Below are 26,394 nucleotides of genomic sequence, written 5' to 3' on the forward strand. Positions count from 1 at the left end.
ATTCCAATGGTATTCAAAGGGTCAAGCGAAAGGTCCACGACGTCTCGGGGATTCCACGAGGGTTGGCTCCTGCGATTAATCGCGTATCTCGCGGCGAGGTCCGCGCAAATCCGTCGAAAATGGGAGGAAGAAAAGAGGAGGGGTGTGGCGAGTCCGTGTGGCAAAGCCTCGTCCCTCACGATCCTAAAGATTGAATTACCCTCGTGTATCCCTGCTATCCAGAGCGTCACTGGATCCGTTCGAGTGGCTCGAGAACGATGGCGGAAGGAGTGGTAAAGGAAGAGAAGGGGGAAAGGGGAGAGAAAGAGAGAGAGAGAGACAGAGAGAGTTACCGTTAATTGGACGGATGATACCGGCAAATCCTGAGAAGCTGGAATGGGGTGAGAGGCAGTCCAGCGTCGCTTTGTCAGAAATTAGAGGGAAAATGGACGAGATGCCGCGCGTTCAGGAGGCAAGGAAAAGCCCGGCGAATCCCTTTGGACTGGATGAAGATGGTCAGGATACGTTGGAAGGATGAAAGGATCGTCGATCAACTACTCGCTCTCGAAGAGCGAAGGAATCGGTGACGCTCGTTAATCGTGGGCGTGGTTGCTTCTGCTGCGAATGATGAAATTTTTCGAACGAGATCTTCTTCGACACGAATCGAAAGAAAAAGAGATATTACAAACGTGAACAAGCCTCTTCCTCTTCCTTCAATACCATTTTTTCTCGTTAATATACGCGTGTAATGATTTAAATTGCGTTTCGTTAATCGTCTTCTCTTCGTTAATAATTATAATATCTATCGATAAAAGTATATAATCCTTATGCAATTCTTCTTGAATCGATATTTGATTCGCTGATAATTGAACGATTTAAGAATTGTATTTATCATTTCCAACGAGATCGATCGATCGATCGCCCGTTTCGAGAAGGGAGATAACTGCTTCTCACACTTGCGAAACGGTCGAACAATAAACATTTTGTCGTCACGTTAATCGTGGCGATAAGAGGGGCGCTCATAAAGCTCCCCAACTGCGGTGTGCTCGTAAAACGAACGGCAATGACCCGGTCGCGTTCACGATCCGAGCCAGCTTCTTCTTCTTCTTCTTCTTCTTCTTCGTTCCCTTTTTGAAACACGTGAGTCACACATCGCGCGCATTATCACGATTTCTCTTCGCCAAATGAAATAGATATGTGGACATCTTACGGACATGATTAAACGGTCCGACGGATCCAAGCGTTCGTATCGAGCGATGGGTTTAACGGCTCGAGCAACGCTAGAGTTCACGCTTGGCTTCAACCTCGACTTAAACCCATCGCTCGACCGTTCGCAAGACGTTCGTGGGCCGACTTTAAACCGCGATAACGCCAGCATCGGTGGACGAAACACTTGATGGATGGACGCGAAAGTGCGAGAGAGAATTAATCGTTGGGGCCAGGAATTATTTCATCGAGGTGGCAGAGAGAGGAGAGAGAAAAAAAAAAAGGAATAAATTGTGGAGACCACACGCGTGGTTTCACGCTGTTGGGAATATACGTATGAGGACGCCTGTTTCCCGCGGAATTCGAGCGTTTTCTCTCTTCGGCTCGAAGATCCGGCGAGGAAGAGGAGGAGGGCCGATGAGAACAAGGAGGGAAAGAGAAACGGGGAGGGGAAAGCGGATCTGACTAAGTGCCAAGCGGGCAAAAATAGCCAACGGTACTACCCGAGGCACGATGCTAAATTCACTAGGCAATAACGGGTGACGAGGGGATCCACGGCTCTCTGCTCCACGATTCTTTGCCCGCGACCCAAACGTGGGACGAGAATTCCGTCCCTCTCTCTCTCTCTCTCTCTCCCCACCCATTCTTTCCTCCTCTTTCTTTCTTCCGTTGAATTGGCCGTAATCGGCGACACGAGGCGGAGAAGCACAACAAATTTTCGTCCACGGATAATGGAAATGACCGTTTTCCTCTTCCGATAATCTTCGAAATCTTCCTTTCTCAAGAGATCGAAAACCTCTTTCCACGATCTTTCTTTGAGAAATAAGAAATTTGATTCAGATCCTTAATAGGTACGCCATTCAGAATTATTCAGAATTATTCCTTCTTCCTTAGTATTTATCCAACTTTCGAAATAATATCCATCGAAAAGAAAAATTAGTTTCGAAAGTAATTTCTGCAAATATATCGTTCGATTCGTTCTTAAGATCGATGGAGCGATTTTCATACGAAAAAAAAAGGATTTCCTCGTTTATTCAATCATTGTTGGGATCCCGGAGGAGGGGAGGGAATTTTAATTGGTCGAGATTGCAGGTTGCAAACGCGTCAAATTCCACGCTCCGACGGGCGAGAGGCTCGCACACGAACTTTTATCCACAACCTTCCTCCCCGGCCCCTGTTACGCGTACTGAGTACGCGAATATTATTAAACGTAAATTAAGAGAAGTATATATTTATACGTGCTGTAACTGTAACTGTTGACCCGATTCGACCGATTACATTATTATTTACAGTTGGCTTCTCGTCGATGATTACACGCCGCTTCTAAATGGCAATTAAAATCGTCTGTTTCGAAAGTCGAAAAATAAATTTTTCCTTTGTAATCCTCGTGTTTACGATTGACGACGCTCCTAAAGCGATTTGCAATAATACGTAACGTATGCGAGACAATAATAAAAGCGATAAATCATCCGCAAATTTCAATTCAAATTTTCTCTACATCTTCCACTACAAATTTTTCTTACACTCGGAGAAAATGGTTCCGAATTTTGCGGCGAATTCTTCATTAATTAATTCCCCCCGTTATATCATCTCTTGGTTTGCGAAATAAATTCGCTGCTCGCAGACGCGTGGCCTTCTCTCTCTCTCTCTCTCAAGGAAAGCCACCCGGCTGGAAGGCGCGAACCGTCAGGTTTTTAACGATCGATGCTTCGAGACTCGGCACGGACAGTCGGCCGGACGAAAGAATATGCACTTCACGCGTCCCGTCGAGTACACACTCGAGTACACAACCTCGTGTGTCCCTTCCTGGCTCCGGCCAGCGAGAGAGAGTGAGCAGCTCGGCTGAAACCGTGTTGGCCTAGCTGTGCAAACAGCGCACAGGCGTGCAAATGCCGCTCGATTGTGCGCCTATCGAACTCGACTCGCAATTACGCGGGATGAATGGAGGCTTCCAGGCATAAATTAAAACCCAAGCGAGGCATCCAAGTGTTACGCTTCGCTTCTTCTTCTTCTTCTCTCTCTTTTTTCTCTTTCTTTTCTTTCTCGACGAGGATCCAGACATCTCTCTCCTCCACCACTCTCTTCCTTGGATCGGATAAATTAGTAGAAGGGAGGATACGTAAGCGCGAGTGTGCGTGAATGCGTGGAGTTTTCGAGACGAGTTTTACGCACAGGACGACGAGTCGAGTGGACGCGCAGGGTCAAGTGTTCGCCGAAGGACGATCTTTTTTCAGAAAGTCATCGAGTGACGTGTGTCCGGATCGTTCGACGGCGAGGGGAATGGAATCCGTCGATGGTTGGACGTAAATATGTATATGAAATAGTTGCAGGGGAAGAAAGAAACTACGCGTTTTTTTGATTAATTAATTAATTGAAAAATTAGAACGAATATGATTCGGATGAATAAAAAATTTTACACCGAATTATTATATTCGCATGCTGATAATTCGACCCGAATTGATATAATTTATCCAAGTAACTTTTATTAATTTTGAACCGTTAATAAAATTTGCAATACGAATATCTTTTCAAGATTACAAATAACGAAATTGGAAACAAGAGGGAATGAATTTTCACGAGAATGACTCATTCCCGTCTCCTATAACCTGTATTATTATCTCATCTATTATATAAATTTCTTAAATCACCACACACGTATATACATCAAGATTGTCAATCTACCCAATCCGTACAAATGATCTTCCAATAATAGCTGCAACGAGTTTCGACATCTCAACGCATGTATACCTTCGACAACACGCTTTCATGAGACGAATCTTCTTCTTCTTCTTCGCACTCACACGGACGGACAACACTGCAACGTGAGAGAACGTGCGCGTGTGTTAAGAGATTAAAAGAGCGGCGATATTTTTTTTCTCCGCTCCAAAGGTCGACACGAGGCGGCTCGTCGCGGCGAATTAACGCGTTCGTCTCGCGCGCAATTGCGGGGGTGTTTCGAGCAGTTGATTCGGTTCATTGCCGCAACGAGAGAGCCAGCTTGGAGGAGAGGAGAAGAGTGTACGAGGGACACGAGCCGCGATTATTGCAAGATTTATTGCTCCTCTTCGTTTCTGCTCGGACAGAAAAGAAACTGGGGAGCAGGGAGGGGAGGGACGAGATGGAAAGAAGAAGTCTGAGAAAAGTTCGGTTGAAACATACTCCGTGTCTTTTTCTTCCCCTTTCTTTCTTTCTTTTTTCCTTTTTCCTCTTCCCTCATCCGTTTTCAACGTTAACGCTCCAACTTTCTCTTCCCCGAATCCGCGGTTTCGTTCGTCGATACGCTTGTCTCTCGTCTCGTGGAAATCGTTAAGGGTTCGTGGAAAAGAAGAATCGACGATCGATCGAAATTGTATCGTATAATGTAAGAGGGAAAAGATCGGGGAAACTTTATTTTCTTGTTGTTTTTTTTTTCTTTTTTTTTTTTTTTTTTTACGATTGAGAGATAGTGATTCTTCTTTCTCTTGAAAGAGAGAGAGAGAGAAAGGTAGAGACCAAGACGTTGTTCGTATAAATTATGGAGCAAGGGTGGATGACAGTGGAAACGATAATGGTCCTCTAAAGCGGATCTCTCCGTGTGATTCATCGAATCAGGGAGTTGAAAATAGCGAGGAGTATCTTTGACGATGGCCGATGTATCAGTTTAATTTCGGGATGTCCGTTTAAATTATTCCACCGTTGGAAAACCGTGGAAAAAGATGAAAAGGAAAACAGATTTACTCGCTGCGAGTGATCTTCGGTTTTCAATTTCCTTAACAAGTTCTCGAGATTATCGATCGACTCGGAATCTATCCGATTCTTGGAACGGAGAGAGATATAATGTAAAAAAAAAAAAAAAAAGTATTGCGAGATACGTACCGACTGTATCATTGAGGAACGATAATATCTCGTCTTTTCCTTTTTTTTGCATTACGTAAACGAGAGAAAAATTAATCACGTTCGCGATTCTTTACCGAGAATCGAGATAAAAATAAAATAACGCAAGGAAAATCAGGCAAACAGATCTATTTCTCCCGGATTCTACCTCTTTTTCCAAATTACTGCAAAAAAAAAAAAAAACTTAAAATTCAAATTTTTAAATATCCAATTTTTAATACAAACCTTTTGGATCTCGCCCAAAAGGATAACACCCAATTATACTTTAAAAATTCTTTTCTTCTAGTTTTAAATTAAATAATATAATACGAGCGAGCAATTCTACCTCCTTTTCCAAATTATTGCAAAAAAAAAAACTTACAATTCAAATTTTTAAATATCCAATTTTTAATATACAAACCTTTTCGATCTCGTCACAAAAGGATAATTATACTTTAGAAATTCTTTCCTTCTAGTTTTAAATTAAATAATACAATACAATTCTCTCGATAGAGAGAAAAACAAATTCGCGATCCCCGCGCGCATCGATAACTCGAGGAAGGAGGAATGCGCGCTATCGCCAAAGGCTGTCCACTGTTTGCTCGCCGGGCGCACAATGAAACCCATTGTGTACCCTGGAGCGCGCGCGCGCGCGCGCGCGCCACTTGCCTCTCCGTTATCAGGGGCACAGAGTTTCGAGAGAGAGAGCTATCGAGGCTACACGTTCGAGCGTACGCCCTCGGGCGACACCCGCACACAACAACCGCCATACCACCACGGAGGCGTCGTCGTCGTCGTCGTCCACCCTCCTCCTCCTCCTTTCCCGGAAATCGTTTATCTTCGTGAACCCGTTCGATCGCGAGGAAAGAAAGGGTGGAGAGGAGGAATGGTAATGTTTTTATTTGGCGCGAACAGCAGCGGGAGTAAGAAGAGGTTTCGAGAGGGTGGAAATGGAAGAGTGTTTCGCGCGAATCTGATTAGGAGAAAAGAGCGTGGAGAGAGAGAGAGAGATCATCAAAAAGAGAAAGTTGAAAAATTGAAAATCGTTGGATCAATGAGGCTCGTTAATTTCGAAGACTTCGACTGTTACGAGAGCTTTCCACGTTGAGCAACGTTGGGCGTTGACGATTATTTCGGGCCGAAACTATTTTTGGGCAAACTTATAGGTACATCTAGTTGTTGAGGTGAAAGGATTCCGCGACAGGATTACGATCCCCCTTATTTTTATCCATACGCTTAAACGCGCGTAAATTTCACCGAGTCTTCGCTGAAACATCATAAAAATAGCCCTCCTCCCGCGCGCGAAATCTTGAATCCACGGAATATTAAACTCGATCCATGCGCACACGCATGTTTCACGTGTGTATAAATCTCTCGCCGAGGCTTGGAACGGTTCGAGGTTTCTGGCGAAAATTGCACCGTACACGCACGCACGCCATCGCCACCCTCTCCTCCTCCTCCTCCTCCTCTCCGGTCGCGGCGATTATTATGCATCGCACAAGCCGGGCCAAAGAGCGATCCGAAAGAAGGAGAGAGAAAGAGGAGAAAGGGGAGAAAGAGTACACGGTCGAAGAAGCGTGATACAGTAATGACCCAGACGAGCTGCATCCTTGTGCCACATAAAGCCCGCCAGCTATGGGAGAGAGCGTGCGTTGTTACGCACGCTCGCGTGCTTACGAGCGGTATCGACGATCACGCTCGTCACGGACTCTTTATCACCGATCCTCTCTTTCTCTCCTCTCGCTTCTTCTCGATATCATCTGCCATGCGAGGGGGAGAGAACGCGATCTGTGAATGCGTTTCTCGAGATACGTTCAAAATACAATTTCGATAATATATAATTGCTGCTCCCCGAACTTTTCTCGAATAAAATAAACCTTTTTTCTTCCTTATTCCTTTTATTAAAAACTGTATAATAAAATTTTATCTATTATAAGACACCCGATGAGTTGTTATTTCATTCTGACTGAATATTTAATAAATGCAATTCAAGTCAACTGAAACTTTTCCATCTTTGCGACATAAAAGCGTACGGATAAAATTCCATTATTGCGAATACACCAAACATTCCCCTCTCAAAATACGCATTAAACTAACACATCGAAGGACCAAAGAAATTTTTCCTGTCCACGAGGAGAATGAAACTAAGAGAGAGAGAGAGAGAGGAAGTGGAGGGATTTCGCGCTGCCATTATATATCCGGAAGATGCGCTCTGCCACGTGCGAGTCCCGAAGGAAGGAAGGAAGGAAGGAAGCCAGCCGAGCGCGAACACGCTAGTCACCGATTAGACTTTGGACGAGCGTCGACTTTTCCCTCCCTCTTGATTCGACGAGATGGAAGCAAGGAGGGAAAGAGAAGGCGACGCGAAGAAGAAGAAAGGCAAAAAGGAGTTCTCGCGTGGAGGAGGGTCTGTCGTTCCGTGTCCACGAAGGCGGAAAGGCATAAATAATACGCGCGACTCGGTTTCCTTCCACGAGTTCCTTGCGAGAGTTGACAGGCAAAACTCGCTGCGCCTCGAAATTTCGAACTTGTTTTCGAAATCTCGCGAGGGCGAAAGAAGTTATCAATGGTCGAACGAATCCCGGTTGAATGGAAAATTTCTTTCCCGTTCAATAAATTATCGAGAGAGAAGAACTTTTGATATCTCGAATTTGAAGACAATCGAGATTTATATATATATACGTATTAAAGAAAAAGATGAATTCGTAATAATTAATCAACGCGCGTAATCTTTCTTTCGCGACGAAGTAAAAGCGAGCGAAATCTCGAGTCTCTCTCCGCCCGAGTATCTCTCTTCGTCTTTCGCCCGAGTAATATCGCGAGCGCGGCGATAAATCAATCGCAAATTTCGTTATATAAATACTCCCAAGTGTATACAAACGCGCGGTCGAAGGGAAAAAGAGAGAAACGTTCAAAACACCACGCGCCTTTCCCTCTCCTCGCGAGTGGAAACGCAACGAGAAGCGCGACGATAAATCAATCGTGAGATGGTTAAAACGTTCTTTTTCTTCCTTCCCCCTAACGACAAACTCTCGCCTTCTTCCCTCCCTCCCAGAGAACCAAGATTAAACTTCTTCCTCCTCTCGAGAGAAAGAAGAATCGAAACAAATATAAGCATCTCGAAATTCCATCCCCTCCTTTCTCTCTCCTCAAACTAGCGATATCCCTCGGATATTGTTGGAATATCGCTGATAAATTATGCAAATAATCATGGGGAGGGCTACGAATATTTGCTCCACTTTCCACACCCCCCCCCACCACGCGTTGTTTCGTCGGTGGAGGGTAGTACACAGTGTACACGCATCCTCGCGAATACGAGGAATTTACATTTTAATTGCGAAGAGCGGGAGGGACGGGAAGGAAAAGAAAAGAGGGGCGGCTCTGCCCGTTATTCCTCACCCTCGGGAGAAGAGGGCAGCCACCCTCCTCCTCCTCTTCCTTCTCTCTCATTCACTCGTCGATACGAATATTACGCGTCCCTGGTTTATCGTGGGGAAAAGGATGCTTCGAAAGACGTGAGAAACTATGTGTGTTCGTATATTATATCGAATTATGTGCAACGAAATTCAAAATAATCTATTCGTGTAATCGATGCACGAATCATTGTGATTGTACGTCCTCGAATATGATGGAAAGTGTGTAATCAGCAAAAACTTTTAATTCAACGAATTAGAAAGATCGATCGATCCCCACCTTGTTAGATAACAAAGTACGTGATTGAATAACGCGAGTTATTTTTACCCCTCCCTAATTAAATACTCGATTAAGGAAAAAGTTGGGGCTATAAATCTTTCGCGAGCAGTGAACAAAAGAAGGTTGAAGAAGCGGAGAATTACAAAAGGAAAACTTCTCGTCGAAACAGTTTTCACCCTCGTTGCATCGATCAAGGGTGGTGCGGTGGTCCTTCTTCTCCTCTTTCCTTTTCACGAATCGTTATTATTTTGCCGAGCAGCTACACGCCACGCTGTGCCGCGAGATTTACGAGCGCGTAAATTAGCCGAGGCGAAGTTTCGTGTGTCCCCGCCCCGCCTCGTCCCCCACCAGCGCGAGATTTCCACCCCTTTCGCGGGTGGAACGGAAAGAGAGATCGTCGAGGTTAAATTCGCCCCCTCTCCGCCTTCCCTCCTCCCTTGGTATCGCGAGGCAATTTGTCCTTCGACAAATTAATTTCTTAAAATAAGCAGCCCCCTCCTGCCCTTGTGTTCCTTCTGCGAGAAGAGAACAAGGCTTTATTCCTGCGGATGCTTTACAACCTCTTCGTATTTTTCCCTCCCTCTGTAAATAAACTCGGTTCATTATCCCTCGATCCTTGGATATCCGTGAAAATTATTTGTTTATCTCGAATAATTATAATTATACGTCGCCTATGATTAATCTTTGATAAGGCTATCTCTCTCTTTCTTCTTGAAATTTTGAGATTGCTTTGTTTCGAAGCAGGGTTCCTTCAGGGAAAAAAATATTCCTCGAATATTCCACGGTTGAGAGACTTTGAGAATTAATTGAAATAATTGAAATTGGTTATTTTTGTGAAACGACGACGAGGTAATACAATTAATAAATTAAAATGGAACCAGTGATCCAAAGGCACGGTTAAAATTTCCAGTAACTTTTCATTCTCTCTCTCTCTGGGATAAAAGCGTCACGCGATCGAGGACAGCTGAACATCGAATACCGCTGATACTGATCCGCCATTAATCGTGCCTTTTTGTCGAGCTCTATCGGCTTAGAAAACCGGTCCCCTCCGTTAACAGAAAGACAAACCACTGCAATAAATCCGGCCAATTTAAAACCTGTGTGCGTGTGTGTGTGTGTGTGTCCTGATCGCGGCGCGGCACCGTTAACGATCCTCGTCTCGTTATCGTGGCAAAAATTCCTTTGATTTCTGGACGTTCTGGATCCATCCTTGCGAGATAACGTACGTTTGACGAGCTCCAACCTTTTCGAAACAGAAGATTCGAATCGCAACTCTTGAAAGTCTCTTTCAGATTTCTCGAGACTCGCGTAACGAAAAATCGTCGAACAACGGACGAAGGATGGCGAATAGGAAAGAAAAAGGGATCGATTTGTTTCGTTATTCCATCGAGGAGATCTTTAAGAATAGGATTTAGAGTGATTTCATTTCGTGCTCGCGCGAAACTTTCAGAATTTCTGAAACTGAACTCGACTTTCAGGAAGGAAAGAAGGAGTCTAAAAGTATATTTTTCGAAATAAGAAATTAAGGAATCGTTCGTCTCAAGGAATCGAGAAAATCATCGTGAGATGAGCATAAGCGGAGAAAGCGGGCTGCGAGTTTCGCGGCGACAACGGTTGCCCTCCCCTCCTCCCCCCACGCACGAACACGATCCACGGCCCACGAACGGTTCGCTACCGTTGCATTCGCTATGCAACTGGGTCGCCTCGGAAATATACGCACCGTGACGTTACCCGATCTCCTTTAACGATGCAAGATTGACCGGGGGGAGGAGGAGACGGGTGGAGAGAAACGAGGCGATTTTTAACGCCTCGTCCTTCGAGCCGCGCGCCGCATTTGGATAAGCTGATTGCACTTTGGATTAAAACCGTGATAATAAGATTAACGAGCGTAATCCGGTGACCGTTCGCGTGGAAAATTCTTAAGCGAGTTCAAATAACCAGGAGGAGAATAATTTTGTCGTCAACCAGGGAACACGAGAAAAAAGTATCTTTGATCGTTAAATATCTATATAAATAAAAGTTTCGAATTTTCGAACAAAAGAAAGAAAATCGAAGACAGACTTCGAAATTCGAAGAAAGAAAAGAAAGATCCGAATGGAAAGATTATGAATTAAAATTCCGAAAATTTCGAAAGTTTCCTACTTGAAAACTACCGTAAGAAAATATAAAAAAATTTATACCGATGCAGTTGTCATCGATAAATCGACACTCCTCTTCTCCCGCACAGTGATTTCTTTCACGCGATACAAGCACGTGGGGCTGGATTCCGTGTAAACCGCTCGAAAACAGCCATCTCCATTCACGTCGACCTCCTACGAATTCGCTCTTCTCTCTCTAACTTCTCGACTCTAACTCTGTAGGCAGCGGCAGTAGATAGTGGACAGACTGGCGATAATAGTCAGACGTGGCGAGATATAAAGATAGGGAGGCATATATAAAAGGCAATTTACATGCGGGCGGACTAATACACGATCGAGAGTGGAGCGACAGTGGTCTTTTCTCGATAGCGCGTTTATTTCTGCGGTTGTGTTATTTATGGAGGGACGATAACGGGCACAGGAAACGGGAATCTCGCGATCCGGACAGAGAAAGAGAGAGAGAAAAAGATCCGAGCAGATGAAAATTAATTAATCGCCTTCTCTCTCTCTCTCTCGTTCTCTCTCTTCCTTGCTCTCGGTAAATTTGAAAGCTCGACGAGGGTTTGAAGAGGGTTGCGACTCTATTAGCGACAGGTGATGGAAGTTTGATCGAAATGGTCGAATCACGCTCGATTAATCGGCACACGGTGTTAATCGAAACGAAATTCTGAGAAAGTAATTCTTAGAAAGAAAAAAAAAATTATCGATAAGATCTCGATCTCGATTAACTTGACTAATCGAAATTTTTTAAGGGATTCCTTTTAGGAGAAATTATTAAAGATCATAAGAAGATACGCGAGAGGTTCGAACACAGAAGGTTGTTGCGAACATGATTGGCAAGCGTGAAAAGTGTGAGGGACGCAGGAAACGATAAAACTGTCGATTTGAAACGAACGACATCCTCGATATCGATTTAACACAGACTTCCACGGTATAAAGATGGTTTTATATATATATCTGTGTAAATAAAATATCCATTTTTTCCAAACTTTTCTTGCGACGAGAATTTATAATCTCGTTGCAACATTCGAGAAATCATCGATTATAAAAAGGGATCGATATACTCTTGCTTCGAATATCATTTTCAATTTTCAACATCGATGAAACATTTCCTCCCTGTCCCGAATATTCGATTATCAAACATCAACCGATGATATCAAAACGCCTAAAAATTCTGATCACGTGATAAAATAATCATACTCCCCTTTTCCTTTTCCCTTTGTCAACGCACCTCTTCTTTACTCCGCTCAATTTCGACCCTCCCCCTTCAAATTGAACAACAATCGTCGTTCGCTGTTGCCTCGAGGATCGAACAAACATCCCCTCCCCTCGATCGGTTCGAGAGAAAAATCGGCCCGCGACACGGTGACCCGTCCCCATTCGAGGCCTCCTCGCGATAAACCGAGTGGGAGGGAGGGAGGGAGGGGAGAGCCACGCAAAAAAGCTCGGTCTGTCGGCGCGCCGCTTTTCGGCTCGAGCTCGGTGTCGCCGACGAGCTCGAACGGCGACGATACCGAGAGGCCAATGGCCCCACGGTGCAATGGTGCAGTGTGCAATCGCGCGGCTTTGCGAGGCTCGCGAGGGAGAGAGAGGGGCGGAGAGGGGGCCGTCTGCGGAGCGATCCGCGAGCGGAAACCTTGAAGCGTGGATCGCGTGTGGGTCGAGGCGGAGAGGAGAGGAGGAGAGACAGGTAAACGAGGTTGGAGAACGACGGAGTGACACTGGGAGGAGGCGAATGGAGAGTCTGGCCGACGTCGCTTGGAAATCACCAGACCCACGTGACGCGCGGCCTTCGAAAATTAATATACTTATTGCGAGATATAGATTTTTTACAAGGATACAGAGAAGTTTCTCTTGCGTTTTATATATAATATGAAATACTTGGGATCTATTATTACCGCAAGTATTCGAGATTAGAAAATTTCTCGAAGATGAGAGAATTTCAAATCGGAAGGAAAGGGAGGGTCACGGTGAGCTTCGGTATTTTTTTAAAGAATTTCGAGGATGATGCTGATGCGGGGGAAACGCAAGGGTGGCGCGCAAGCTTGGAAGGTTTTTGGTAAACACGGGTCGCGGGGTAATCACCCCTATCGCGGGCCGTAAAGCCCCCGTGCGCCGTGAAAAAACGCAATTTTTCGCAGACGCGAGCGTCACGTATAATAAAACGGGTCCAGCGATGGGATCGTGCGTGGCTCGTACCGCGTCAGCGGCGCGGATCTCTGGATCGATCGTCCCTCTCTCTTCGCGCATCGACGAGGATGGAAACTCACCGTTCATGAAATATACAACAGACGAACTTACATCGACTTCGAAACTGGCTCTCTCTTCCGACCGATATCCACAACTGCATTCGGGTCCAGTGTGTCGGAGGAACAGCCGGGGGGGAAAAAAATCTTCGATCGGACTCGCCATTTTCTCTTACATCACATTTCAATTATTTCCATCCGATAAATTAATAAGATTGTTGGCGTCGAAGAAAATAAACAAGTCTTTAGGATCGATCTTTCCTCGAGTACTTTCCTCCAACAACGAGTCAAAGTGCTAATTATGAAAATTCTTTGTGTTGTCCCATATCTTTTTTTCGAATACTTGTATTATAGTCCGATAACGAATTGTATTTTATCATCAATTCCCTTAAACGAAACGAGTGCAATTAACGATGATAACGAATACAAGGGAAGAAAATGGAAACAGAATCTGGCAAACATGCCGCGATTTTTCTCTTCTCCATTGGTCGCTTCCAGAAGTCAACTTCTTCCCACGAAGAAAGAACCTACGACCGATTCTTGGCGGAGCGCGCGAAAAACTCGTCTGGTCTCTCTTGACCTCCCGCCGGGGCTGTTTCTTGCACGAGGTTGCCTTTCTCCTCTCCTCGGTTACTTTCGGTTTCACCGGCAAATTTATTCGGCGACGAAGCCAACTCTCCAAACTGATAATAACCCTCTCGATCCTCTGAAATCTGTCGACATCCATCAATTCTCGATATCCAATTGTAATTTAAAAAAAAAATTACCACGCAGACTAACCTTCTTCTTCGAATTAACGTTCCCTCTACCAAAGATATCGAGTCGTTTAAAATAAATAAATAAATAAATATTTCTCACGAATCTTCAATTCTTCATATTTTTTTTTTACGTATCTTGGAAAAAAAAAACAATTACCGATCCAATAATAACCGAGGAATGCAAAGCACTCGATACACATCTCTCCATTAAAAAAAACAAAATTAAAGTTGCCACGCGATTGGGAACACCGATTCCATTTCGTTCCTCCCCCTCCTCCTTCTCCTTCTCCTCCTCCTCCTCCTCCTCCTCCTCTGTCCCCTCGAGGAGCCGTGACGCGCGTAAACATCCGGCCACGTGGAGAAACAGCGTTTGTTAGACGCTCGGATCCGCAAAACGTACGACACAGAGGAAAAATATATATATATACATATATATACATATATATATACTTGGAGGCTTGAAGACAACTCTTCGCGCTTTCTCTCTCGCTCCCTCTCCCCTCTTCTCTCTCTCTCTCTCTCTATCTCTATCTCTCTCTATCTCTCTGTTACCGAGTAATGCAAGCGTTCCTGGTACGTCGACATGGAACGGCCGACCCTGACGAGAGGTTTATAGCAGCATCCATTATTAGAACGCCGATACGAGAAGCTACTACGCTTCATAAATATAAATTCGAATGCATAATCGATGAAAGCGAACGCCTACCGAGCGACGCCAACTGCATGACAAATGCATTGTGGATCGGCAGATGAGGGGGGAGAGATATTTCATCCTTAGCGTCCCGGCCATTTACCGAAACCGAAACCGAAACGGTAAAACGGTTTTCGTTAGTCCAGTCCACTGCTATTATTACTGCTACTACTCCCGTGGGACGAATCGATTCAATATTAAATTCTTCTGAAAAGATGTAAGAATATAGATATACCTTCTCGTAAAATGATCGAATAAATCGAACGGAAAGAGAGAGAAGTAACGCTGTACAAGCGCGTCGTCCAAGATGTATCGAACAGAATCTCCTGAAAATTATACATCTCCTTGTGTATCGCGTCATTCAACTCCTCGAAAGAAGCTAGAAAGGCTTTGTAGGTGGTTGTGTTGTGTATCGAGAACCGATTATATCAGGCTCTCATTGATCGCCGATAGGTCGATGTTCCCCGATTAACCCGCCAGGTCAACGTCCATGAAAGAACGCGTTCATGGGCTTTTTCGCTCGAACGGGGTCAGACTCTCTCCCCTCCCCGCCCCCCTGTTGTTGCACACGTATATGTATATGTGTATATATATAAATATAACTTCTCGTCACACGCTAATCTCGCGGTGATTTTTTCATTTTAGATGGGCGGAGCGCATGATGGCCCCCACAGGCGCATCATTGTTGACTCGAGAACTGTGACAAGGGCAGGGTGAAGGGGGGAAAGGGGGCTGGAACGTCGTATGTCGATGGTGTATAACACTCTGTGTACGCATCACGCGCGGTCCTCGAGCGAGTTCAAGTTTAGCCATCCATCCATCGAGAGTTTGGCCTCCAGTGTTAGAGTAGCTTATCGCTTGCTTCGTGGCTCGTCGAGCAACGATTCTTCGATTTGGAGAAGAAAATTTAATTCGTATCTCGTAAAGAGGAAGGCGAGGATGACGATCGAACTCGGTGGTGGATACAATTTTTTGTTTCATCGAATAACACGTAAATATTAGTTTTCTTATTTTATAAATCCCGATTCGAATATATACGTATAATGAAAAATATAGCTTCTTTAGGAAATACTGGCACAAATCGTTTTTACTTTTTTATTTTATTCAGTTATAATATGAAAAAGATATAAATAATTCTTTCAATAGAGTTACATTTATTTTCTATTCATAATATAAATACAAAAAATTTTATCGCGCAATAGCGCAATTTTTATTTTTCTTTTTCTTTTTTTTTTTTCCTTTTTTTTTAGAAAATAAAAATTTCCATCGTCATTATACAATGGCATTATACAATGGCAATGATTATTTTTTTATATTATCTTTATATATATATATATATTTTTTTTTTCCCCTTTTATATATTTTTTTCATTTTCGCTCACAAAGCGATAAAATCATCTCTCGGATCTCGATATTCGATATATATATATTTTTATTCAAATATATATATATATTTTCTTCTTTCCTTTTATTCCTCGATTTCGAACGTGCCGAATTCCCTCTGTATCTCGGTGAACGTTTTCCCTTTTGTCTCGACCAAAAGGAAGATCACGAAAATCACGCTCAACGCGCAGATCAACGCGAAGAAGAAGAAAACAGGTGCGATCCCGACGGCATCGACCACGCTCGAGAACGACACCGTCACGATAAACGCCAATATCCAGTTGAACAATGCCGCGGACGTGGAAGCGGTCCCCTTTAACTTGGTGGGAAAGATCTCTCCCATATAGGCCCACGGTATAGGACCTGTACATAATACATATCCACGGTAAAAATGTACGATTATATCGATGTTTCGAAATCGATGTTCGACGAATCGATCCACTTTCGACTCCTTAAAAAAAGATGTCTCGAGGCGACGCGATGAAATTTTCTTCCCTTTTTTTCTTTCGATCGTCCCAACGATCTTCGATCATCGGTAGCCGCGAGACACGCTTCGAGATATAAATCTCGTCGAGTAAAAAAGAAAAAAAAAATTGACACAGACATGTTCAGCTCGGAATGAATCTAAGTAACTAACGTTGGAGAATCGCTTCGTGGAATTTTTTCTACTTCGAGTAGTTATAACGCATGTATCAAAAAATCTGCAAAATAACGATCATCTGAGGCAACTGAATATGTATATATTTCGTTTAAAATTAATATATTATATTCTGGAAAGGAGAAAAAAAAAAAGATACTTTGGAAGAATGCAAAATGAATATAACGATTTGAGTTACCTGATCATCACCAGTGTTGATTTTTAGTTTTCCAACTTTAGATATTGATTTTAGATATCCGGGGTGAACATGTTGAACGAGAAAGAAAGAAAAAAAGTCGATTTGGTTATTACTAACCGGCACCCAGACAGAAGGACAGGATGTATAAGCAAGCGCAAAGGAGCGGTAACCAATACAGAGTGTCGGCTAACGGGGGATTGGATTCTTTTATGATGAAAAACACGGCCAGACCTATCAGGCAGATGCACATCACCGTAAAAGATACTACCAGGAGTACTTTTCTGCCCACCTACAAAAATTAACCAATTTTCGAAAACGGAAATTTTCCATTTATTTCCGCGAAACTGGAACTGAAGTGTACGCTGCGCGAAATTAACCCTTAACGAACACATTATGACGTTAATATATTTTTGAATAATATACATATATACATATGTGAAGTATCGAATAAGAATTGATCTCGAAAAGAGATCGTGGAAAAGTAAAGCGCAGCGTTCACTCGGTTCGCAGTTGTGGAAAACTAACTTGGTCGATCAGCGCAGCAGCTATGAGGCAAGCGATCACCTGGACCACCGCGAACACCACCATCTGCATCAAGGGATCTAGATCGACGCCGGTCAGCTTGAAAATCGTCTCGCTGTAGAATATGATCGCGTTGATACCGCTGAATTGTTGGGCGAACATCAGCCCATAAGCGATCCCCAACGTCTTCAGCACAGCTTTCTTCATGAACGCGCCGAACGTCACTTGCTGGAGTGCGCTTTTCTCTACTTGTTCCTGGCGTTAATTAAATAATTCGAGGATTGCTCGAGGAAAACTTTTTATATTTTACAGTAATTCAATGGCGAGTAATACTCTCGAATCTCATCTAAAAATACCCGAAATATTCAAAGCGTTCGCTGCTCTCGAATAATGATTTACGTACGTTCAAGAATCTCTTTATTATTTAAACTTTTGATCGAATCGATCGGATTAATCAACTCGATTACGGTTATAACAAAAGTTATAAATAAGAGAGAGAATTGAAAACTCTAATAATAATACGATTGTCGATGGTGAAATAAATTTTTGTTATGTTGGGTAACAATACATACATCTTTGGAAGAGATAGGAAAGGATTAAATAAAATAGAAACACTAACTTTGAATATAGCGAGCTCATCGTCGATTTCTTCGTAATCCGGTCCTCGGAAGAATCTCATCGATCTTTTGGCAGCCTCCTCGTTGCGCTTTACCATGTAAAACATAGGACTCTCAGGCATGAAGATCATCATTATAACAAACAGAATTGGACCAACTAAACAAAGACCTGTCGTGGTAACGACGTTTCTAGCATATCCGCAGCAGTAGGCGTACAGGATCCCGATCACGAGCAATAATTGGAAGAATATACCCAAAGTACCTGATCGAATAACAAAGTTTAATGCGTTTCAACTGGGGAGAACAAAATGAATACATATATCACAATGTGTATGATCTTCAACGATTTCTCGAGCCAATTTCTCCCAAATTTTTAAATAATTTTTGCCATAAATTTACAGAGGGAAGATACTTCAATCGCTCCAAAAGCGTTAAAAATCATACGATGCGCCGAACTTATCCTTTCTTTTCTTTTTCGTTCGGCTTTCATAATAAAAAAAAAAGAAAAAAAAATCGTTTCGCCATCTCGTACCTCTGATTTGTTTCTCCGAAATCTCGGCGGAGTACATGGGCACTATGACGCAAAACATGCCACCACAGGCGCCAGTGAGAAATCTTCCTACGACCAGAAGGGCGAACACGGAAACACCGATTATGATGAAAACCCAGCCGAGGATGAAGGCCGGAATCAGAGAGAGCATCAACCACTTTCGACCGATCTTGTCGATCAGGAATGGCACAATTGGCAACCCGCAGGCCGCACCCAATGGGAAAATCGCGGCGATCAAGGCGATCGCGGATATGTCGTACATGTGCTCTTCTTTCAAAAGTTCAACGCATGGCGCGCTCCATCCGATACCGCAACCCAGTGAAAATCCACCCATGCACGCTGCGGAATTTATTCCAAATAATGATGATATGGGATGATACGGATCGAGAGTTTATATATGTGTGATGAAATGTTTGAATGTATATACATTCAAACATTGTGTGTACATGTAAGCGAAAGGTTTGGAGAACTCGCGAAAGTCTTGACGATTGAACGTTGATGATAAAAGAAAAAAAAGAGAAAAAAAATTCCGCGAAAAATTCTACGAAGAAGATTTATCGGAGAATTTGCAATCTTCGCGTTCCAAAATTGAAATTCTCCACCACTATTCGAGGGAATCGTCAACGATATATCGCCAAGATTTTTTTTTTTTTTTCTCTCCCCTGATAGGTTACAATGGATACGGATACGGATCGAAATAAATTCTCGTCGAACGAGAACAGCGATGATGACGAGATGAGATTTACGAAAATGGACAAGGAACCTGAGATCGCGCCAATATATTGCGGCCATCTCCTTCGAAAGAGAACCTTGAATTCTTGCTTCTCGGCCATTTTTCACAAGTCGAATTTCGATTCTCGGCTACGTTCGTTTGACCACCCCTTCTCCTTCTCTTTCTTCTTCTTCTTCTCTATCGAATCGTTTCTTCGTTGCACTTCTCGCCGTCGGAAATAATATCGTCGATCCACTTCTCTCATCAAGGATTTCCGTCTAACAATCGTCGCGTTGCCATGGTATTTCTCCGTCCACCCCTCTTCTCTCTCCTTCCTTCCCCTTTCCTGCCTCCTCCCTTTCTCCCCCCTCGAGTCGTTTCGCCCCTGAATGAACAAAAGAGAGCACGTAGAAAATAGGAAGGAGGGGAGGGGGGCAGCAAAAGATCAAACAGTTCGAAGACAGGCGATGAAAACGATTTTCCCTCCCCCCTCCCTCCTTCCTAATAAACCCATATACACCCCTAACGTCCGCCAAAACTACGTATGGCGTGGTTTTTCCAACAGGAGGACGACACCATCCTCAAGGATGGCGGAATCGAGACGGGGGATCGGGGCGGTGTAATAGGGATAAGATCCCTTTTTCCTCACGCCCGGTTACTCCGACTAACGACATTCAAATTCCATTAGGAGCAAATACGCGATGTGCGGCTGACAACTTTCGGATTACGAAAGCCCCTCCTTCCTCCTCCTCCTCTTCTTTCTTTCTCCGTCTCCCTCTTTCCCAAGAAGAATCTCTCGTTGTCGGAGGATAATGGCACGGGAAGGGAGGGAAGGAGGGAGGGAGGGAGAGGTGTAGGAAGAAAGGGTGGAGGAGAGAGGAAGGAACGATTAAATCGCGAATACGGATGGGGTATTTAAATGAGTGCATCTACATTTTAAATATCCCTCCTCTCTCTCCGGTGGCGTCGCCGATTCCGAGATCTCTCCTTCGATGATCTCCCCCTTCGCCGTTCCGTGAGAATCGAGAATGATTTCTCGAATTTTTATTTTTATTTATTTATTTTTATTGAATATACCAAGTGTTCGAGCCAAGTTTGCAAAATATTATTGTTTCGAGTTTTATTCGTTTGTAAATATACGTGACTTTTAAACAAATTTTTCTTCTTTTTTTTTTGTTTTCTTTTCCAGTTCTTTTCCAGTTAGACTTTTCTATCGAATATTACTATAATACGCTAACACGAAAATTATTTAAATATATAATTACGCCGATAATCCAATGGAGAGAAAAAGAAAATCTTTCTCGTTGTATTTTCGCATTGTCTGGCGACAAGTAAACGACCCCTGGAACGAATCTCCTTTTGCATCGGTGGAGGAAAGGAAATCGGTGGAAAGATAAAGAAACGTGGCAGCTTCTTTTATCTCCGCGCCACCACGAGAACCTGCTTCCGACACACGGGACGTGGAGAGAATTTTAGATAACCGAGAACGATAACCGAACTATACCGGTGTGGATCGAGGATCCGCGGAACGACGCGTCTTTGCCCGACCGGAAGGATGCACCGTCCTCCTTCCCAGAGAATCTAAATCGATCCTCTCGTTATCTTCAAACGTTCGAGATAATTTCACTCGAGAGAACGTTATTTCGAGATCGTTCGAATTTTTCTCCAATTTCGAAATACCATGTTCGAACGTACGGAAATCGTTCGGATCTTGATCTGAAACAAATTTTACACGAATTGTAAAATTGTAAAAATTATTACGCGATCTTCTCTGAACACTGAAAAATCCTGTTGAAATTTTATTCTAAATTTTAGAAGATAGTAGACGTTGTTACTTTTTAACGTATCCTCCTATCATCGACCTAAGAAACTTATGATTTTCTATGCTATTTGATAAAATTGTAAAAATTATTATGCGATCTCGTCGTAACACTGAGAAATCCTGTTGAAATTTTATTCTAAATTTTAGAAAGATATACAAATGTTTCTAATGTATCTTCCTTTCTAACATATTTCCTGTTGAAATTCTAAATTTTAGAAAGATAGACGTTGTTATTTTCTAGCATATCTTCCTATCATCGACCTAAGAATTAATTTATGATTTTCTATGCTATTTAATAAAATTGTAAAAATTATTATGCGATCTCGTCGTAACAAGAGATCCTGTTGAAATTCTAAATTTTAGAAAGGTATACGAATGTTATTTTCTAACGTATCCTATTTCCTGTTGAAATTCTAAATTTTAGAAAGATATACAAATGTTTCTAATGTATCTTCCTTTCTAACGTATTTCCTGTTGAAATTCTAAATTTTAGAAAGATAGACATTGTTATTTTCTAGCATATCTTTCTATCATCGACCTAAGAATTAATTTATGATTTTCTATGCTATTTAATAAAATTGTAAAAATTATTATGCGATCTCGTCGTAACACTGAGAGATCCTGTTGAAATTCTAAATTTTAGAAAGGTATACGAATGTTATTTTCTAACGTATCCTATTTCCTGTTGAAATTCTAAATTTTAGAAAGATATATACGTTGTTATTTTCTGACGTATCATCTTATCATCGAGCTAAGAATTAACTTATGATTTTCTATGCTATTTAATAAAATTGTAAAAATTATTTATACGATCTCGTCATAACACGATGAGAGATCCCTGTTGAGAAATTCTGAAATTTTAGAAAGGTATATACGTTGTTATTTCCTGACGTATCCTCCTATCATCGACCTAAGAATTAACTTATGATTTTCTATGCTATTTGGTAACCGTCTAACCAACACCACGACAAAGCGACTATAATTGCAAGGTATCACGAAGCCATTGCCTTTTTCTCGCCTTTCAATTCCGCGCCGTTTCCATTCGCGTGGCGTCTCTCGGCTCTCTCTCCCCGTCCCCCGGGGAACGCTCGAATTTGCATATAAATATAAGTAAAAAGTGTATTTGCATTTAAATGTCCGTTGCAGGGTCGGAGTACGAAAGTTGGACGGAGCCCGATCGAAAAGTTTGCAGGAAGACTAACTACGGGTAGACGAATAGGTAAATGAGAGAGGCGATGGACGGGGAATTCTAAAGGTTTATCGATCGAGACTCCCGCGATTCCACGGGATTATTATCGATAATTTGCACCAATTTCCCTTGAATTTTTGTCGTAACATCTCTCCCCATCAAATTTTCCTATCTTTTTCCGCTTTCCAAATTTTTGAAAAGTAAATTTTCATCGATATCGACTCGAGAACAAAATACAATTTTGTGTGAAAGGTTTTCGTTATTTTCTTTGCATTCTTTTCTTTTTTTTTTTTTTGTACGAGCATTCCGGAATAGGCAAATAAAGGGGGAATGAAAGAGAGCAAAAAAGTGTTCGTGCGAGGTAGCCGCTCACTTTCATCGATTGCGCTCCCGACACGGTTGCAGAAACGAATCATGGCTCGAAAATTATCCACCCGAGCGAAGTAGACACATCGTCGGACAATTAGATCACGACCGATCGCACAACCCGGGAGAACTCGACAATTGCGTCTAATTATACGTTGCCCGCAAGAAGGTGGCTCCGGGAGGCGCCTCGAGAGAGAGTTTCTAGCAGTGGCGAAGCGGGAACGCGAGCGATTTTTCTCCCGCATCGACTAATAAATCGGCGATAACGAGAATAAAATAACAGCCTGGGGGCATAAAGGTGTTGACCGATTTTTTCCGCCTCGACGAATAGAATTGTCAGCAATAGATGTGTGTGTGTATACAGGGTGATTCTAGAGATCAGAATAACGAAAATTAATCGAAAATTTCTTAACCGTGGCAACTGTCAATCATTACAACGATGATTTTCAAAGTGAAAGGAGTAATATATTTTAGAGAATAGTTGTAAGAAATATTTAAAGTCGCATACTTTATTGAAAACTGAAAGAATTATAATATCTTTGCACGAAAAATGGAAATCTAATTCTAGATTTGAAAGGAAAGATAAAGAATGGTTTTCAATTTCGAAAAGTTAAGGATGTATAGAAGTTTGAACGTATTTTAATATATCTTCGATGAGAAAATGTGGTAAATAAGATATTGTAACTACGAAGAGCATAAATATTGTTGGTGACAGCGTGGAACAGCATGAACCGCGACGCAGGAAGTCGACAAGATAGTCGGTTGTTAATGACATCGAAAATATCGATTCGACAAACTTGTTCCCAGAATAGATACGTTCCTTTTCTGCTCGTGTAGCAAACTATCAAAGAAGAAAATATCAAAATAATTGCACACAAATTAGAAACGAAAAGCTTAATCTCTAGACACTACTATAATTTAAGAATTATAAATATTTTTCAAAAATTATTTCAAAAAAATTGGAGAAAAGAAAGTCTAAAACAACAATTCAATTTTTAATTTTGCGGATGAATAGAATAAGCTTGGAATTTCTGCACGCCATCATCCGCATCCACTTACCATCTTTCCACCACTCGCAGAAATCATCCCGCGCACGGATGATTTACGAGATTACGGAATTCTGGGCGCCGTTTAGAAATCGTTCGACATCCTCTCTCCAAGCATAAATCGTTGTCAACGCGCATTCATCGCCGCGTACGTGAAATTCGTTTCCTGCGCCGAGTGGGAGGGCGGCCGCCACCTCAGCTTTCGAATTCAGTTCGTCACGGAAGTTGTCGCAACGGGAACGAGATATTCCGGTTTGGCCGGTGTACGAGCCGCGATATGTATTGGCAAACTTGTTGCCAACTATTCCGGTTATCGATATATATACATATGTATACATATTTATACGATTTCCTTGGAAAAATTCGTCAACACTCGATTAAATAAAATTCTGTTTACAAGAATCGCGTACGTGCGTTCGGGCAAAGTGTTTAAATGGAAAATTTAAACGATTCGTTCTATTTTTAACTCACAAAGTTAATTATCGAGTTTTTGAGAATAAAATTAGGATGATTTTTATAAAAAAGAAAAATTTATGTAATATTTCTTTTCTATTCGCTCAAATATACAATCGAGTATTTCTTTTCAATAAAGAAAGGTAAATTTGTTGTTATTCTTTTTTTCAAAGAAAATATAAGGAATCGACACATATCATCCATCTTACTTTTAATGGAAAATTAAATAGGAAAAATTTTACATGCGTATGTAAATCAAATTTCCCAATTACTTCGCCTGGAAGCAAATAATCGATCGGAATACTCGACTGTACACCGGCTATCTCTGGACGCGAGGCTAATCGAACGTTGCATATCGGCACCCATTCATCGAGACTCATTCAAGGAATAGGAATGAGCCACGATCGCCGCCCGTCACGGCTCAACGATTTCCCCCTTTTCCAAATGAATATTCCATCTGTTCCGACGTTTACTTATCGAGCAAACGCTTTAATCGCGCGACTCGCTGGCAAAGCCACGCTTTGTCATCGCGTAATTTACAACGAACCTTCGCCTCGTTCATCGATCCAACGTCTAATCAACGTCGCTCAATTATCCTTCCTCCGATGACGGATGTACCCGTTATTTTCCAACATCTTTGCGATTCGTTATTCCACGCTGTATCTTAATTTTTCCCTCCCTCCCCATTCATAATTTCCCCTCGATGAATCGTCGGTGGCGCAAATGCACAACTTCGATTATAAGGAAAATAGATATAATTATTCTTTTTTTCTTTCGAATTAACACAGAAACTTATACATTTTGACAAATCTTCAGAATGAAATACTAAAATCGAAAAAAAAAAAAATAAGCCATATAATGAAAATCCGGGATCAAAAGTTATACCTGTAAAGCAACAAGCCAGGAAACCGGAAACTGATCCCGCTAATACCGCCGTGAATCCATTTAATCGAGAAGTCCTACATAATTTACATGTACGGCGGCCGGCGAAGGAAAGCGAGGCGCGCATAGATCCTCCCCCAGACCTCGAAACAGCTTACATAAACCGTGGACTGGCTTAAGCTACCTTGAAGTCGGTCGTTGCCGCTGTCTCCCGCAATCGTTCCACGCCGGCGTATGCATCGAACGTTCCCGGCCGACCGGCAATCAACCGACATACAACAACAACAACAACGCGTGCACGATACGCGGGGAAAGGACGAGAGGAGGAGAGGAGAAAGAGAGAGAGAGAGATGGAGAATAGATTTCAATTTGAACGTGGGAATGGGGTGAGAGGGGTGAGAGAGGTGGTCTTCTCCGCACCGGTATTGATCTCCTCCTCCTCCTCCGTGGGATGGACAATAAATTGTTGATTCGAGTTGTTGGTCGAGGGATACGTCGTTAAGGAGACGATACACGTCCCTCCCTCCCTCCTCTGGACGGGGGCTCTACTACTACTACTAGTATACCACCACCTTCTATTATTATTCCCGCCGCGGATTCCGGAGATGAACGCGCCACTAACGAGCCAATCTCTGCGCGAATGGAACGTTTAATGATCGTGGCGTGTGATCTTTGTGCCAATCGGCCGGCCAAGCCTCTCTCTCTCTCTCTCTCTCTTTTCCTTTAACTTCTCCTCTGCACTTCCCTTGGCTAGAGAAGTTTTTCGAGATTCAATGCGAGGAAATTATCGAGATTGAAAGTGATGGCAAGCTTTTTCGAGAGGAATATAATATAGAAAGGGGAAGGAAGGTTAAAAAAAAATAAGAAAACGATCGCTTTTAACAAATATCATCACGTACCACCGATAAATTTGAGGAAAAACTTCTTCTTCTTCTTCATCGAAAGAAAGGATACGCATAATTAGAGAAAGATTTTCTTGGAACTTTGAAAGAGAAGCAACTTTTTTCCCGTTGTTGTTTTCCTCTAAAGGGAAGTTGTTTCGCAGGGGTAGAAGAAATTCTTGGGGGCAAGTTTGCGGACGAGTTTAACGGCCACGCGACCAACCAATTGTTTCCAGAAATCTGATCGAAACGTCGAGACGACCTAATTCCAGGGGGACGTGACCGAAAGAGGGAGGGGGTGGTGGTGATGGGTTGTGTTTCGAGAGAGAGAGAAAGAGAAAGAGGAAGACGGAGAGAGCGTCCACCCCTTGGCGCAATCGATTCTAACGAGAGAGGCTTAGGACGGCCGATCAAGCTCGTATAAATCACGGCTCCTTCCCCAACGGGGTGTTAAGGCGGACGGGAATGGTGTTCTCGATAAAAGTCACCGGACCGCAGGAAATTCCTCTCTCTCTCCCCCGAGTCGAGGGAAGGGGGAAGAGAGACGTTGGTTTCTCTCGGCCGCGGGATTAC

At 42.8% G+C, this 26,394-nt stretch overlaps 1 protein-coding gene and 1 long non-coding RNA gene across 8 annotated transcripts in view; one reads left to right on the top strand and one right to left on the bottom strand.

Annotated features, from left to right (window-relative positions):
- Nucleotides 1-26,394, bottom strand: part of LOC551957 (headcase protein) — a 139,683-nt gene that overhangs the window by 43,353 nt on the left and 69,936 nt on the right. For 3 of the 7 annotated variants that reach the window (XM_006562601.3, XM_016916500.2, XM_006562600.3), the window contains 6 exons: nt 19,234-19,567; nt 18,453-18,809; nt 17,923-18,182; nt 17,307-17,558; nt 16,899-17,070; nt 15,902-16,308 (listed from right to left, as the gene is read on the bottom strand). The exons of 2 other annotated variants lie outside the window; for them this stretch is intronic. In XM_006562601.3, the coding sequence (XP_006562664.1) occupies nt 16,031-16,308; nt 16,899-17,070; nt 17,307-17,558; nt 17,923-18,182; nt 18,453-18,809; nt 19,234-19,303 (1,389 nt within the window). In that variant the 5' untranslated portion in view covers nt 19,304-19,567 and the 3' untranslated portion in view covers nt 15,902-16,030. Of the gene's footprint in view, nt 1-10,910; nt 11,068-15,901; nt 16,309-16,898; nt 17,071-17,306; nt 17,559-17,922; nt 18,183-18,452; nt 18,810-19,233; nt 19,568-24,943; nt 26,393-26,394 lie in introns of those variants that run through there. 2 more of the 7 variants (XM_026445502.1, XM_026445503.1) reach the window with 2 other exon arrangements.
- LOC107965567 lies at nt 11,302-17,001 on the top strand. The gene is made up of 2 exons (XR_001705645.2): nt 11,302-15,554; nt 16,836-17,001. It is a non-coding gene; the product is annotated as an uncharacterized LOC107965567 (long non-coding RNA).

Source organism: Apis mellifera, linkage group LG15, assembly GCF_003254395.2.
Source record: "Apis mellifera strain DH4 linkage group LG15, Amel_HAv3.1, whole genome shotgun sequence".
Classification (NCBI taxonomy): domain Eukaryota; kingdom Metazoa; phylum Arthropoda; class Insecta; order Hymenoptera; family Apidae; genus Apis; species Apis mellifera.